The 17,891-nt window shown below is 38.8% G+C and overlaps 1 protein-coding gene across 1 annotated transcript in view; it reads right to left on the bottom strand.

Annotated features, from left to right (window-relative positions):
* Positions 1-17,891, bottom strand: part of Elk (Eag-like K[+] channel) — a 686,579-nt gene that overhangs the window by 23,689 nt on the left and 644,999 nt on the right. The window contains 4 exon segments of the mRNA XM_068356818.1: positions 63-285; positions 7,639-7,796; positions 8,078-8,307; positions 8,606-8,855. Coding sequence (XP_068212919.1) covers positions 63-285; positions 7,639-7,796; positions 8,078-8,307; positions 8,606-8,855 — 861 coding nt within the window.

Raw genomic sequence — 17,891 nt, 5'->3', positions numbered from 1 at the left:
TTGTACAGTATACAGTAAGAATTTATTATAGTATTGCATTGCACTTTTATTTTTGTACGTACCTCTTGTGTAAGACCACTGACATCAGAGTGGAGAGTATTTACTTGTGTGTCAAGTTTTTCCAACTGAACTTTTGCCTGATCATCGCCTCTGAGTTCATCTGAAGAACGATGATGAATACGAGTTGGTGACAGTGTCTTGAGTGCGCTGCGTGATGGGGTACCACCACTTCGCTCTCTACTTCGATGACCTCCCCATCGAGGGCTTCCAACTTCTTCTTCATTCCTGTTGGAAATAAAATTTGTTAAACACTCATTCTTTCTTGAAATGTTGCCATTTTATTTCTGTGTCAGTGTCTCAACAGTCATGTCATGCAGCATGTGGTGTTGTGTATGCATTCAAAATTCACTTTAAATCTTGATGTGTATATTTAAAGTTATTTAAAAACGAAGCTTCCTGGACAATTTAATACACATAAGTGAAATTAGGCATTGATAATTAAAAAAAATTTTGGTGAATTAGTATGGTCACTGAATTAATGTAGAATTACAGAACATCCATATTAAAAATTTAGAATTAAAAGCTTTAAAAACTTCCAAAGAGATATAAGAAAAATTTCATTCCAAAGTGATTTAATGTTGCAATGGCCAACTATATATCAAACTTCATACAATAACCCCCAAATTATGATGATAATTCTAATGCATTTCATTTTCAACTAGTATAAGGAACTCCTAAAGAAATGAGAAATCCCCAAGTTCATATTTGATATGGGAAAATGGTTGCTACTATCGTTATATTGAACTAAGTTTTATAATTATTTGAAAACAATCCTAACCAGAATAAAGGGCAGTCAACACTAAGTCCACAGCACTCAAACACAAGGACGAAGTCAAGTGTGGGATGCATACGTACATGCTTTGCTATGCTGCAAAAACTGTCAGTGATAATGATGTCTTTCAAAGCTAGGAAAGTGTCACTATGAATCATTCACTCATCGTCAGTAAAAAGGCAATGACTGACACAGAGCGAGAGAGAGAGAGAGAGTTTTTTGGAAACTTCAAGCAGGTAAGAGCATTCAGAGATGTGCAAACATCTTTAACGTCCACATTTTCAGCATCTACCATCTGCCAGAAAGATTCCAGGCAATCAACAGCACCATTGACAAGCATTATACCAGCAGACCACGTGACAACACAATGTCAGGACCGTTACACTCACAAGTCACATCTGCAAGGATGTTTCCTGTTGGCCAGTGAAACTGCTTAGAACATTGTTGGAAGTCACGGGAGGGGTGTAAATTCCAACACAGTAAGATGGTGACTTCATGACAGGGGACTTTAGTGTAGGTGACCATCATGAGATCCTGCTCTCACTCTACGTCACCACTGCTCGAGACTATAGTGGGCCCAAGCATGCTTGAAATTAGCGTCAACAGCAGTGAAGAAGTGTTCTTTGCTCTGCTGAAGTCAGTACAGTATTGTGTTGATTCTGCCCATGTTCACCGTGGTGAGCATTATCATGACCAGTCTGTCATTAGCTGGAACTTGTGGGTTGGTCCTGGTGTAATCGTTTGGGGTGGAATAGGGTTAAAATCAGAGAACTGACCTTGTAATCTTTCAGAAAGTTGGTGATGGTCACTGCTCAGTGTTACATCAATCAGGTGTTGACGCCTCAGGTTGAACTTTTTTTTTTTTTTTTTCTCTGCATGACATGGCAACTTCTTGTTTCAACAGGATAATGCTTGTCTCCAGACTGCCAGAATTACTGACGTCTTCTTGCAACAACACAATATCAACACCATATCCTGGCCGGCTCTTAGTCCTGACCTCAACTCTATTGAGTACTTGTGGGATGAAGTGCAGAGACATTAGAACATGGCACGTCTGAGGCCAATGACAGCTGTACCGCTAGAGGTAACCATCCTGCAGGTATGGCGTCGAATCTCTATAAAACTATCAACTGTCTCATTCACTCCATGCACAGACGATGTGTCATGGTTGTGAATGCAAAGGGTGGTCATACCAGTTATAGTCACATGGTTTAATGTTGGTGGATACAGATGTCTGATATCCATAGAATTGACTCTTAGTACTGTGTGTTATAAGTGACTCTTAGTACTGTGTGTTATATCCTTAATTATTATGTTTATATACCAGCTCAAGGAAAATACATCAGGTTTCTTATACCTTCTTCATTTGCATTTTTGGTGTTCAGTATATATTTCGGTTGACCACTTTTAAGCTAGTATTAACTATATAATGTTTGGCATTGTTATGGTTTTCAATTGTTTTTAAATAAATGATTTAATAGGATTTTCTTTTCAATGAGTATAGTTTCCTCGGTTATCCCTAACAGCATGATTGCGTAGTGACTAAACACTACTGTATAAGGTTGCACAGCTTAAGTACAATAATAAGTACTGTAGAAACATACTAGTAATTTAAAACATGTAATGTGACAATGAAATTCATCCATGTTGAAATGCTACTGTATTAATGGATACATTCAACCTCATTGCATTAGGCATTCTGTATCTTGCCTGCAGTAATGGATATAGAGACCAGTAACTAGAGTGATTGCTAGCATATGCACCGCTGGTTGTACTCCTAACGGGTCTCTTGCCAATACGGATCCATACCCTGTAGTACCCCTAAAATAAGATTCTTTGCTAGACATTACTGTGGTACATTCAAGAGATAGCTGGTGGCTGTGGCTACCTTACTTGAACTAGTATGCCTATTACAGATTAAATAAAGGTTATGGATATGGACCCATATATCAGTGGAATCTGCAGCATATACGTGACTGTATTCATAGTCACTATTGGGCAACTGAAATGGACCTGCCTATACAGTATTTGTAGCTACTAACATATTTCATAAGTCAGGCTAGGAACTTCTTTTAACCTTAGAAAAACAGGACCTGTAGAATTCAAAAGCTATTTAAAGCCTTTACAAAGACCTTAACTGGTTAAAACTGTAACTAGTTTTTGCCCAAATTTATGCTTTTTTTTTTAAATATTCGAACTTTGTACAGTACTTTTACTAGTGCCATATGGTACAGTACTTACATAGGCAGAAAGCTTTGATTTAATCATAAATTCAGAATCTTACATTTTTCCCTTAAATATTTAAAAAGTTGTACCTTTCCTAGGCAAAACCCTAGACAAATGTAGCAAGTCTCATTACTGTGTATGATAGTTTTCTGACAGAAGAGTGTACTAATTGAAGTGAGAATTTTCACATTAAAAACAAGTAGTTTATTGGGAAACTAAAAGACAAAATTATATGGCCATAAAAAACAGATTACTTGTACAAACACTCCTCTGGTGAAATAGTTATGCTCATAGAAAAATTATGATGCATAGATCCTTGGATGTCAAATAGATTTGCTCAAACAAAAGTCTTTTAAACCCCTCCTAAGGCAAATGGTTGTGTTCATTACTATGATGGGTACATAAAGAGTATATTAACTCCTTTCAAGAGGTTCTTTATAAACCTTATGATTATTGTAGCCCATATGAGTAACAGAAGAATTTATCTTTATCCCATCAAAGTTTTGGGCATTTTTCAATTCTAGATAAATAGGGAAGGCCAATTAAGGTGACAAAGGATCTGTGTGATCATCCAATAATTTTGGATAGGTTTGTGGAAGCTGATCATATAAACCACTGGACTGTTGCTATTCCAGAATCTAGTTAACATGATAAACATGGATAGATAAGCATGAAAAGAGGAGACTTTCTGGGAAGGAACCTAGATTAAAAGAATGAAGTCAGTGTTGAAGATGATAACTTGAGTGTTAAGGTGTAATTGGAACATTGTCTTTCTTGAAAAAGACCATTGCTTATGCACTCTGTTCAATGTTATCTGCAGTGGGAAAAGTAAAATACAACAGCCTGCAACTAGTAAGAAAGTAATTTGGAAGCTTAGGTCAAACCTAAAATATTAAAGAATATTATTCAGCTAATCACACACAATCTAACCAATAAATTGGTTTGAAGAAATGACAAAACTGAGAAATTACTGAAGGCCTCCCCATATTTTACTCAAATATCATGACACTTAAAATACATTATATGAGGTGAAAAGCTGAGAGTTTTGTATAATCCAGTAAATTTTATGAACAAAGGCAATACTGTAATACTATACTAAACCATGATAGGCCTAATCTGATTTAAATTTTTTCATTATTTAACATTTAAGGTAGAAATTGTTAATTAGGGTATTCACAATGATTTCATGATCACAGTAAAACTGCAACTAAGATTTGTTAATAACTAGGTAAGAAATTTACTTGGAAAACATGATTTAATATATATATATATATATATATATATATATATATATATATATATATATATATATATATATATATATATATATATATATATATATATATATATATATATATGATTAAAAAATATTTAGATGATTGATGTCTTATTGAAACCTACTGTACTAGAAAAGTTAATTTTTGTCAAAGTAAATCATGAAATGGTTAACAAATAAATTTACTCACAAACATCAAACAAGATTACTAAACATTTTACATGCCAATTTAATCTCACAGTGCAATATCAGGACATAATATGCAACATGTACAGCTTCTAATTGAATCTGTTGAAATGGGAAGGTACCAACTGCAATCCTTGATCATCTGTGTCTAAATTTCATGTGCCTACTATAATGTTATTTTTCCAAATTTGTTAACAATATGGTTTTACTTCCTTTTCATAAGATGCACATCCTACATTTACATCATTTACAGATTTATTAACCTTTTAATTTTACTTTTCCATGGTGAATATTTTACTTAGTTTACCTTGGTTTTATAGTTTCTCTGTATACCCTCAAAACCCAAATATTATGCACTATGTACAGTACTTCATGTCTTATTAAGTGTTCCCACAGCAATATTTTCAGCTTGTCTTAGTAAATACTAAACATACTACTTATAATAATTCCAAGGAGATATGAAAGTAAAAAAATATCCATAAGTTTTTTCCCTTGTGAGGTTAGGGGTTTTAAAAGAATTCTCTGCACTATTTTGTCATACATGTCTAACAAAACTCCTGCCATTTATAGGTCTTCAACTATTTCCTTTCACCATTATTTCCTGGTTCTTCCTGCAATTTTGTCATTGTACTAACATTCTCAGTGCTTTTCTGGTTAATTGTTCCTTATCTTTTACTTTTCGTAAATTTTATAATCTAGAGCAGTAACATCAATTGTCACATTTGGTACAAAGTACTTGGCTCAACATGGTCCTTTTTCTTATTGTATTTAAAAAAAAAAATTTCTATTCAATTCACCATTACTGCAGTTTTAAAATTCTTTCTTTTATTTTCTGTCCTTGACTCTCCATTCCACACTTCTCATTACTTCCCCTTCAGTTCATGTTATTAATACCATGTCATCTACATAAGAGGGCTCCCAGGGACCCCCTTTCCTTCTTCCTCTTATTATAATAAACACATATGGACTCAGTGCTGATCCTTAATGGACTCTTCTAGTGGTATCCTAGAGTAACATCACTAGCTTAACAAGTCTTTCTGGTTCCATCTACCTTGAATGCCCATGTAATCAATTGTTTTGTACTCCACACCCCTTTTTGAGATTTACATATTATGTGATATATCTTACAGTTTATGTGGTACTTTCATGTAGTTATTATAAATACATCTCTTATTGGTTGGTCTCTGGCAAAAAGCCAAATGGCCAGTTATTGATTTTTACAACTTTAATCAGCCTTTTCCCTACACCTTTTCAATAGCAATCTGTCGCAACTAATTTTTGCATTGCAGTTCTACTCATTTTCCTTTGTAAACTATTACTGTAGTACAAGGAACTTTTCCAACTCTTCTGGTCCTATCTCTCCTTTACAATACAGTAATACTGTAGGTTTTCATGTGTTCCAATGAGCTCCAGATAAAAAGGCTCTTCTTTTGCCCTTATTAAATTATTCTGGATACCTTTAGCTATTCCAATTTTCTTTTACCTTTAAATATCCTTTTAACCTCTTCAGCTGTAATGTTGTAAATTGGTTCTACCATTATTCTAACAACTCAGTTCATAGTTATTTTCTTTTCTCAAAAGTTATCAAATTACTGCCTCCCTCATTCCAGTATTTTTTTTATTTTCATTCCTTAACTTGAAAATTTTCACCTTTTATTAAATACTGTACTTTGCCCATTTTATCTCTTTTCTATATTTTCTCATTGTTGCTGCTACCTCGTATATTTTTGCCTTTCACTCTGCTTGATGTTTAAAGATTAATTTACTAAAAAATATTTCTTTTGAGATCTGTTCTCTCAGATATTTTCTGACTGTACAATCCAGTATGTAGAACTAGGTATGCAGCTAATTCTAACAGTGTTTCCCTTTTACATCATAAGACTCAATAATAAAGAGTATATTAGAAGTTTCATTCTTGCTGTAACCACACTGGAATGCTTTCCTAATCTGGCGGTTGAATAGGCAAAAGTTTAAACTTGTTGGTAAATGGTTTTCTATGAATTATCTATTTAATGTTGCTATTTATCTTAATAAATTCTATAATTTTCTTTATATTTCTCATTTATAGTTTATTCATTAATTCTCTATTTCCTTTCAGCACTGGGCTGCTTTCCCTGTTGGAGCTCTTGGACTTGTAGCATTTTGCTATTTCAATTAGGGATGTAACTTGGCTAACTCATTCGTTCATCTAGGCTCCAGTCTGAGTTCCTTCATGTGGAAGCATATGCTGCCTTCCATATAGGACCTTCATTTCATTACTCAAAATACAACACAATGTGGATGTTTGTGATGTATGCACCTGAACTGACGGCACTGATGATAGGTTCTTCTTGAAATGTGGTCTATGAAAGATGGCTAAACAGGTCTACAGTGGTCTGATCACCATTGCTGGCTAAGAGGAAACTAGCACCACATTGTGCAATATTACTTCAAACAAAAATTACAGGAGACAGCTGGCATCTAGCATTCCAATGATGGTAGAAAGACCAGAAGCAAGTGGCACTGATAGGCTACTATCATATCTTTTGATAAGAGGACCTAGTTTCCTGGTGTAATCAGGCACTATATCTTTCTTGAGTGTTTACACAAGAAAGCTTGTAGTTGGAAGCAAAACCAAGTATTATATAGTTATCAGAATCAACAAGTACTGTGCTATCTATAAGTGGCAATCATGGCCATAATGGTCAGGTGAAACTAATCCCATTCTAAATTGGCACGAATTTTCATTACTATGTTATTGATCTATAATACTCAGGAGCAGCAGAAAGCCCATTACAAAATAGCTATACATTTTTCAGTTGACTTCATTTAGTAAAATATGCATATAAATTTGTGGTAAAGACTGATAAAGCACTGTGTATTATTTAAAATATGTGTACATTCAGAGGCTATGCTTTGCATGCACTACACTAAAAACAGATTCACTAAAGCTCTTTCTAATAGATGAAAAAAAAATAACTACGATAATCTACAGTGCCATGGTGACAACGCATCGAAATTTGTACTTATATTTGGAACATCCAGTGAAAAAAGAATGTATTGTAATCCATCTACGGAGCCATATCTGGATGGCCACTACGGGGGCACGCCAACTGCAAGCAGGACAACAATAACTGACCGTGCAAAGTTGAACCTTGTGGTGGTGCGCGAATGGAGAGGCGACCTGGGCGATGTCGATACCGGGGACTTGTCGTCTTCCTCGCTACCACGCTCCTCGTCGTCCTCGCTGATGGAAGGCAAATGGTTCTTTCCGGAGAATAAATCGTTGTCTTGCTGCTGTGGGATAAGTTATAGAGCTGCTTTAGTGATGCATAACAGGCTTCAATAAATGCTTTTATAATCCTAAATTTCTGCAAAACATACTTCTTGTAAGCCTTTTAGCCTTTAAATTTCATCAAATAATACTTTCTCATTGCCCTTTTTTTTACTACAAATTGCAAAGCTTGTAAAAAATCATAAAACACTACATTACAGATTATAAAATGCAATATGTATAAATAAGTTTATTCTCAGTAATATATAGAAATAACAAATATGTCAAGGCATTTCGAACTTACCTCGCTGTCATATCCTTCTCTAAGGTTGTATGTCAAATCATGTTTGATATCATTAGAAAACTCTAGTTGATATTCCAAATAAAATTTAAGAACCTCTAATAGTCCAGGAATGAAAATAGACTTGAGATCACAGTAAGTGAGAGCTTTCACATCGCATGAAGACTTGACAACAGTATCTGTTCCATTCTGTAAATGCACATCCACATCGCTCCCAACTAGATCGCCTTTTCCTGAAAACATCAAACCAGGTAAAAATTATGTAGGGGAGTCTACTAATAGATTGTTATGCAAAGGATAAAAAAATTTGAATAAGCTAAATATCTGTGTGAATTCCAGGTAACAGCATATTAAAATATTTGACACTAAAATAAACAGTACACTATATTTCAAAATAAAACAAATTTCTGCTATGAAAAGAATATCTTCAGGATCATTTAAAATATGCTTTGATCTAAAGTAGCCAGTATGTTTTTTTTTTTTTTTTTTTTTTTTTTTTTACATAAATTAGCAACCAATTATCTTTTTTACCTAAAATAGCCACCACCATCTCGTCCATAACAACTTCCATGGAGCCATTGCAAAGATAAAAGATATACTGGAGAGCATCTCCCCTGTGAACCAAATACTCCCCGGGGGCACAAAAGTTATTCCTGATGTGAAGACTGAGTAGTTTTAGGCACCCATGGGAAGCAGTCTCAAAAATAGGTAGAGACAAAATCTCCCGGTGAATGTGCATGGATATATCTCCCCGTAATTCTTCCGGAAATTCTTTCAGAGTCTGAAACAACATAAGAACATTTGTTGTAATAGTTTGAGATGTTTTCAATACATTATATAATCTTTATATAATTCTGAAGTATAATCATTCTTTTCTTAAAATTATGCTATAGATGGTTGGGTTGTATGGAAACTTAAGATAAACTATATAACATGATTTAAGGGAAAACCACAATAAAAGGGGCTACAACAACAATAACAGCTGTTGAAAATTATATCTGATAGGGATTGATAAAATTTTTAATCTGCAGATAAAAATATGCAACATTATTTGACTTCATTACAGTAATAAAATTCTTAAAAGAATATCAAGTGATATAACTAATGTATCTTTTCTTTGCAAATTAATTTACTCAAGGGCATGCCTATTTTCTGTTACTTGGAGTGCAGAAATTTCATTAAAACACTATTTACGTATGAAATGTTTCCCTTGCAGCAATTCAGCTTATGCCACTTCCTAAGTTACAAATAGACATTGAAAGAAATACTGAAATTTCAATATCACAACTAGGAGCCAAAAAATCCATTTAAATAAATTTTTCAACATCTTATGGCAGCTGTCTTTCCATCTAATCTTAACCATAAAGAAAGAATCAAGTCTTTAATTAAGTGAAGCGCATCGAGTGAAAAAAGCATGAGTTTTAATTTATAAATTCCATCTTTTTATAAGCTACTTTGATATTGAGGTAGATCAATAAATGAATACAATATATTAGAACTGGGATGGCTCCCAAATTTGCAAAATCCTGTGTCTGACCGGAAGTTCCAGGTAATCTTTAAAAAAACGTTGGTATAAAAGTCTATTTCAAGATTATGCTAAATATTACATCTTCAAGATTAGGTTAAATTTATTGCATTTCTAAAATTAGGTCTACTCTATATCACCATATGCCAGCATGATTAACTTTTTTCAGTCTTTAGCCAAGATGTAGGGCTACAACATCAATAAAGTTATAAGATATCACGGGGTAATTCATCTGGTTGAAAAAATGGCAATTTTGTAAGGAAAACCTAAAATTAGTCTTATCTGAAACCAAAACCACTACTTAAAGAGAATGTGTAATGAATATACAATTTTAAGTCAGGAATTATTTAGTACAAAGAGAAAATATATGAAATCTATTACAAGGGTCAAAATGTTCTTTTTGGGCTCAAGCCATGACGTCCTAATGGAAGGTTCCTTTAGTAGCTTTCGAAGGGTATATATGACTACAGTGATATTCCCAGAGAATCAAACCAAAGGTTTCACAGAATTCTAACTTCTGGCGCGAGTACCTTTAAGATTACTCTCAAGGGTATCGTATATCAACAGGGGACGTATTCTTGACACGCCACATGGCAATCTGCACCCCGAATAGCCTTTACGCCTCTAGGCTCTAGGGGAAACGTGGCAGAATAGAAGGGTAACCGCAACAAAGATTACCCTGGTTCCCCTACTACAATCGTATCAAAACCGCGCCAACTCCCTCTGGCGGTCATTCCTTTATCTGTAGCGTCTCGCTACGGTGGTGTTCCCTGTCGATCTGACATTTCCGATCGATTTCTGGGAATCCTTATGCTTCTACGGCTTCTTTCTCCATCTAGAAAGTTGAGTACTGATTCTTTACAATATGTAATTTAGTTCCAGCTTCGCAATGAAATTGTGTATTTCTTGTGTGTGGATCTTCGCCGATCGCCGGTGTCGCCATGGCGCTGTCGTTCTTGGTACATGTGCTATTTAGTTAGCAGAACGATATTCCGGTGTAAATAGCTTATTCATTGTTATGAAAGCTATTTAGGCATTATATATTGTAAAGATATCTATAAGCATATTTTTCCCTTTCTGTGGCGATCGTATATGTCAGAGTTTTGGTGATTTAGGTAACCGAAATCTCGTCATGTCGGGGTAACATAACCTAGACAACATATACTTTCGTCATTTCCCCGGTTACCCTTGTGTATTGGTTATCATTCCTGGATATCGATATCTCCTGGAATTATATTAACCATCATCAATCTCACTAGAGATTTATGGGTAATCTCTCTTCCCTCTGAGAGTAGCCTTAGGCTACAACTCTCTGCGTTGGCCTTGAATTTCGAATTCAGGCATGACTAGCCTAGAGTTTTCTGTCTCATCCCTTAACGGCCGTCGGCAAGTTTTGGGATTCGATCAGAACCTCAGAGTATTTAGTCTTTGTCGGCAGTTGGTCGGCGGGGTGATTGCATTCCCTTGCCGTCGGAACTACCGGCATAGGAGGCTAGCCCTCCCTAGACTACACCTGAAGTGGTCGAATGTTACCGCCACCTTCTCCCTGTGGTCTAGTAGACTAGTCCTATGCTCGCCGACCCTAGGCTATAGAGTCGTATACTCTTGTGGCCTAGGATGGCGCCGGCATTGGAACTCTGTTTCTCCCTTGTTGAGAGGAACGGCATGAGCTGCCGTCCCCTTAACTGTATTAGCACCTCCTAAGCTGGAGAATAAATGATTCTCCTGCCGCTTGTGGTCGTGCCGGTACTGAAACAGAGTTTCTTCAAGGTGTGTAGATCCGGCAACATTGCCGGTCCCTCCTATACCTCATATAGGACCCTTTCCCCTCCCCTCTCTGTTCTTTTACGATGGCCGAGCCATTGTCTTTCCTGTGCTGGAGTCCTGCAACCTTACCATTGCAAGTGGGTTGCCGGGGCCGCCCAGACCCCCCCCCCCTCCTCAGTCATCAGCTGTCGGAGACTGCCGACTGCCAACGGCCATGACGGCTGTCGGCGACTGCCGGCTTCCAGCGGCTGTGGATGGGAGGCCCCTTTTGTCAACAAGGTTCTCCAGTTCTCCCTTGAACTGCTAGCCACAGTTTCTGTTGTCGGCGTATTGTTCTGGCCGGCAGTAGACCGGCACAGATAGATACTGACTCAGTAGGTAGTATGCCGACTGTACTCGTGCTGCCGGAGGCTGCCCTACAGTAGTAAGCCGGCAATAGTACTATGGCTAAATGGAAGTGAACCTTCTTTTCGGAGAAAGGCAGTAAAATTAGACTTTTACATCTTTTATTACTGTATACATATACAGTAATAGAGAGCCTTCACTCCATGCTTTCTCTCTCTCTGTCTCTCTCTCCTTCTAGCTTGCTAGATGCTCCGACAATAGCTAGCTAATCCGGCAAAAGGCCGGCTGAACTACAGTATATGTCTATACAGGTAATCAGTATAATTGCAGTATAGTATATACAGCAGATGAATAACTATCGTATATATTATACTAGTAGTTATTTCCAATATATCTTGGGTATCCCTGCCCAGATATTTGCTGAACCCAATTCTATATTGATGGATTAATATTTCATCAATATTCTGATTTGAAATCAGTTTCCATTTACCCTGCAATATTGAATTTCGTAAAGGGCTGGTGGTGTGACACCTCTAACCCCTATAGGGGAGAGCCCTTCTCCCTGAGTTTCCCTGATCAAGAAACTCCCGGATTTAATATTGTATGGGAGGTCACAGCAAATAGATTGGTTGGGATGCATAAGTATATGTCTTTTATTTTCTTCCGGCTGAACTACGGTATAGGTCTATACAGGTAGTCAGTATATTTGCGGTATAGTAAATACGGCAGATGGATAACTAACGTATAGATTATACGAGTAGTTATTTCCAATATATATTGGGTGTCCCTATCTAGATATTTGCTGAACCCAATTCTATATTGATGGAATAATATTTCATCAATATTCTGATTTGAAATCAGTTTCTATTTACCCTGCAATATTAAATTTCGTAAAGGGCCGGTGGTGTGACGCCTCTAACCCCTAAAGGGGAGAGCCCTTATCCCTGAGTTTCCCTGTTCAGGAAACTTCCTGATTTAATATTGTAAGGGAGGTTGCAGCGAATAGGTGGGTGGGGATAGACAAATATATGTCTTTTAATTTCTAATCAACATATCTTGGATGCGAGCTTCTGCTGTTACCGCTCTTATTTCGAAAGAATGACATTCCTTCGATACTCTGATTGTGTATCAATCCTCCTTACCTCACAGCGTTAAGCACAGAAGGGAACAGTGCATGTACACTTCCTTACACCTAGGTGTTCGAGCCCCCTTTTCTTCAGGGAATTCCCCGGTTGGAGGAATTTCCTTAAGACTGAGGAGAAGTAACAGCATTGGCTCACAAGGGATACACGGGTATGTGTCTCCCACTATCTCTTTTAGCTTACTGTCCTAAGCTATTTTGTCAAAAGACAACTTTGCAAATTGCCTATCGATGCGATAATCAATTGAATACTCCTTTCTGTTCTCCCTTCCTTACAGGAGGGACACCAGATGATGCATTGCAGTCTTCCGCAGTTATAAAAATGAGCATTTTCACGGATATAATATATGCAGGTTCCCCCAGCAATATTATTTCCAAAATCCCCAATCTGCAGGACAGCAGTCTAGAGCTGTCGAACTGTGGTTGGTTTCGTTTCGAAAGTTACCTCTTAAATGCGGTTCAACTGCGAACCCGTAAAATGCGAGAACTCTACGGGAATTGGACCAAAAACTTCACTTTCTCATTACTAAAAGTGCCGATTTACTGTTCCTTTTAAATGTTTTTAAGGTCTAAACCCCCAACCCTGCCTCTCAAGTTGAGGTTGCAGACACTAACGGCATTGGTGGGTCTGAGCGGGACTCGAGCCCCCGATTGACAAACACCAGGCAGACTCCATATTCAAGCCACACCTTGTAGTGAAATCAATGACAGCAGTCATTGTTTCACTGTCACATCTGACTCCGCCGCCAAGAGCCGGCAGTGTGTGCCCTTGGTCACCACCCAGTCAATAAATGAGTTGGTATACCTTTAATCGACAGCCCGCCGATTCCCAGCGGTCTGGCGACAGCTCGAGGAGTCTCCTCTGGTTCAGAGATCCGCTGACTATGCGTATAGTTTTCACCACTACCCAGTCACATTGAATACTGGCTAGGATGGTGTGACGTCTGTCAGCGACCCGCTGACAGCCGACAAATCACTGATATGTCGAAGACCTGCTAGCCATATCGGTACTGAAGTACTGTGCCAATTAACTTACCCCCAAGCACTAGCCTTGATGGTAACAGGCCAGTTGTATAGGGGTATACAATACCCTGTACACCTGCAGTTTAGGACCATATCGCAGACAGAAATCCTTGGTACATAACCATACAATAGAATGGTTTTCCAGTACGTTGTGCTTCTAAGCACAACCCCTTGCTGAGACCTACCTGATTTGGGGGATCCACTTCCCCCCCCCCCCCCCCCCCCCCCCCTTCTTCCTTACGCTGATGCTTCATCAGCCTCTTGATTCTCATTATTAATTCCCCGGATGTAGGGCGCTACTCTAGCCTTATGGACTAGAATCTTCCATCGGCATCTTCTTGAAAGGGGATGCCCTAGAATCAATAATTAGGAAGACCGCAGCAGTTGGCTGGAAGGATTTACACGTCTGCGTCTCTCCTCTTTCCAGCGTACTTATCCTAAGCTTTATGCAATAGAAAGGAATCTTCTATTACAGTGAAACACTGAAAAGCTGATATAGGCAAACAGTCAGGTATGGTCTGAAAGGAGAATGGAAGGGTTTCTTAGTTCTCCCTAGGATGTTAAACTGCATCCCACAGTTACAATGACCGTTGTTTCACAGACAGTCAGATTTATACACCTTCGGATCAAGCGAAGCAAACAGACGCTTCTGGTAGGAGGGAAGTTCCTCCTGGATCGCCGGACCTTTGATCACTGGAGTCCAAGGCCTGACCAAGATGAGACTAGAATGGAAATGGACATACCTCCACCATCCTTTCCTCAACTCTTCTTATATTCAAATTCCCCCTAGAAGAGTATACCTTAAAGCTCTAGAGCATACTAGCGGTGAGGAAAGTAGAGTCCATCGATTTCCAATGAAGGCAGTTTAGTGTTCACATTTAAGACTCAAGAAATCTCTGAGTCATTCTGGACTTGGCGCCACGCAATAAGTTCCAATAGAACAGCAAGTTCAGAATGATAATCCTTCTGAACATAAGGACCCTATTCAGTAAAGGGTGTTGACAATCTAGCCAGCCCTGGAAGATGTCTATCAGCAACTTCCAGTCAGTCACCCCCTCCCCTCCTACCTAGGATCCAAGTTATGGAAGATAACGTAGATCCTGGACGAGATTCTCGTCGGACTAGTTTCAGTCCTAGGATTCTTACGGAATTAGCAGACAGTCAAGCGAAACCAAGCCTAGAAAGAGTTCAGGCAACGATGGCCCTGGACGACAGGCTGGGGTGGGCAGCACCCGAAATTACTGTCTATGAGCATCCATGGAGATGATCCGGTCCTGGAACATTGAGGATGCAAATAATAGAATCTCGATTCTCTCCAGCTCAGGGGCTTCAATGTTTTAAAAAATCATTGAAACCTGTAGTCACCCTAACGCCCCCTTTTCCCCTGGGGATGTAAAAGGAGATCGCAAGTTCTGTCAAGAGACTATGGTAATCAGTCAGGATTCCATAACGCTAACAGGGAGGAGTTTCGAACTCTCTCCAGTTCACGATGATGACAGACCCAGTGCTACGTGCACAACTATAAGATGCGCTAAGAGGCTGGAGAAGATACGCATCAAACGCTCGAAGAGATCTAATAGGACCAATGATGGTCATTCCCTCTCCGCTTACCCTACAATGACCAAAGGCCACGGACCCGTAGGCCATTTTAGCCCTGTAATGGGTGGATAAACTCTCTCCACACAGATCGGACCTCCTCAGGTTGATCTGGAGTATCGAAGAGATAATAAGGCGTCAAAACTGTCGAGGATAAGGGACGTCTCATTTCATTAGGGAATGCTAGCCATCCCTTCCTTAAGGGAATGGCGCCTATCAGCAGCTCGTTTATATATGATCCGCAAGGTGACAGCGGATGCTCTTCTTGGGTTCCACCCAATAGAGTTGGAATGGTACACGGACGCAGACCCATTCCCTCCCAGAAAGGGACAAGTCCCCGAGCTGCAAATCGTTCTCTTCATCATGAGCGTTATCAAGATACTATCTCGTTATTTAGTCCCATACGAGGACCCCCTAATGGAGGTAACAGACATCATGTCTCTACATTAGAAGTGATGGACTTAGAATTCCTATTCAGCCCATCAAAATTTCCTCCAGAAGGCCCTCTACATGCTGAGACCCTTCCAAGGAAGAGGGGCTCTATTGGCTCCCAGAAAGCCCAAGAACATCCCGTTCCCTGTAATGAAGGAATTGAGGCTGAGGCTAGTCCTAGTTATGCACCTAGGATTATCCAGGAGGTTCAGAAGTTTTCTGCCTTCTATTTATCACAGTACACCTGATCCCTTCATTTTACGAATTCCTTGCCCTTAGCGGTTAGGAAAAAGACTGGGATCTTAAGGACAAAATAGAATTCCTAGAAGAATACTAGTCTAGTCAACGAGAAGACAATACGAGTCTTCTTGGGAAAGTAAATTGTTTTGTAAAGCAAACGGGCCCGAAAACAATCTCATGATCTTCTGCCTGTCCTTCTCTGTCCACCCCTATATTCAGGGTCTGGCGGCCGACAGCACGTTGGCCTTTGAGGAAGGAGGCAGTGTATCCTTGAATACTATGAGAACGCTAGTTCTTCGGCCTTGTCTCCATATAAACCCTTGAGTAAGCACCAAGGGTATGGCCGACTTTGCGAGAGAGGTCACTCAATGGGATCTTTGGATCCATGGACCATTATCTCTGTGCAAGTCAGCCCCGACTAGACCTCTTCTATATGCCCTTTAAATGGATCTAACGATTGGAATCTTTAATAAATTCCCGATAACATGTGCAGGCTTAGGCCCGCAACGCCACTAAAGCCCATCTAATGGTCTTTGGACAAGGTCCTACATTATGCCTCACCTGTGAACAATGAGGATTGTTCCCTCAACCATCTAACCTAAAAGGTTAATTTTTCGGTTCGCTATAGCCTCTGGGACTAGAGTTAGTGTAATAGTGGCCCTATCCTGAGGGCCACATTAAGTGAGAGAACTGCATCTCTTTCTGATCTAACCTTTCTCATTAAAGACGTCCTACCTACTAAGAGGTGGGGCTCCTGGAGAATCTGCCCTCTGAAGGAAGATGTCTCTCTAGGTCTGCTAGAGCGTCTAAGGTCTATCTTCATAGAACTTCAGACTTCAGGAGGAACAGCTCTTTACAGGAGAAAACTTTGGATCAAACTATCCACTACAACTGAGGGCGAAGCTCACCTACCTTTTTCGCGGAGCGGATCCTGACAGTACTCCTGCAGATAAAAGATCCGAGGAAAGTTGCTTCATCACTGAACCTTTCAGTGTGTGGACTTCAGCCTCTTCGTTCACCTACTGATCGGAGGTTGTCCAATGCGTCTTACAGACAATATACTAAGCAAATCTATGGATTGAAGCAATATGTGGTGGCGGCAGGTGCTATTTGGACCCTGTCGTTTAGCTCTGCGATGAACAGTAAATTGATTGGGACTATCAATTAAAAGGAGAAGGGGTCAGCAATTTTCGTGTGACCTCCCTTTGAATAAGTGTTGCCAAGGTAACACTAAATCTGTTCAGAATCTCAGGTGTGAAATTATACGGATACCACTAGTGCCGTGTGTACATAGTACACAGTGTTGTTAGACTATTTCATGTACAGAAATTATAAAGAAAAGTCTTGTTAAAAGAGCTTTTCTTCAGTTTGAGAGTGGCACTCATCATTCCCCCCTTTCAAAAAGGGGAACATTATTTTCTGTGTATGTCTCTCGTATAATTTCCTTATCATGCTACATTCATTTAGCATGTAGTCATTTATTAGGAATAAATGTCTATTAAAATGCAGTTGCGTCCTAATTCGCCCAACAATTGCATGTTTTAAAATACCAGAGTTCCTTAACTTACTCATGTAAGTATTTCTCATATCATTGTATGCTTACAATCAATGGATGGGGACACTGATATTGGTTCCGCAATATATACAATCCTTGAGACCGGTTGTAATTCTCAGTGTATACTTATGTTTGTTCATACAATATATGCTACCTTGAGGCCCTTTTCCTACGTCTAAAAATGACTCTTCCC

The sequence above is a fragment of the Palaemon carinicauda genome, chromosome 33 (genome assembly GCF_036898095.1).
Source record: "Palaemon carinicauda isolate YSFRI2023 chromosome 33, ASM3689809v2, whole genome shotgun sequence".
Lineage (NCBI taxonomy): Eukaryota > Metazoa > Arthropoda > Malacostraca > Decapoda > Palaemonidae > Palaemon > Palaemon carinicauda.
Note: the sequence above shows the minus strand (reverse complement) of the source record. Positions and strands in the feature narration are given on the sequence as shown.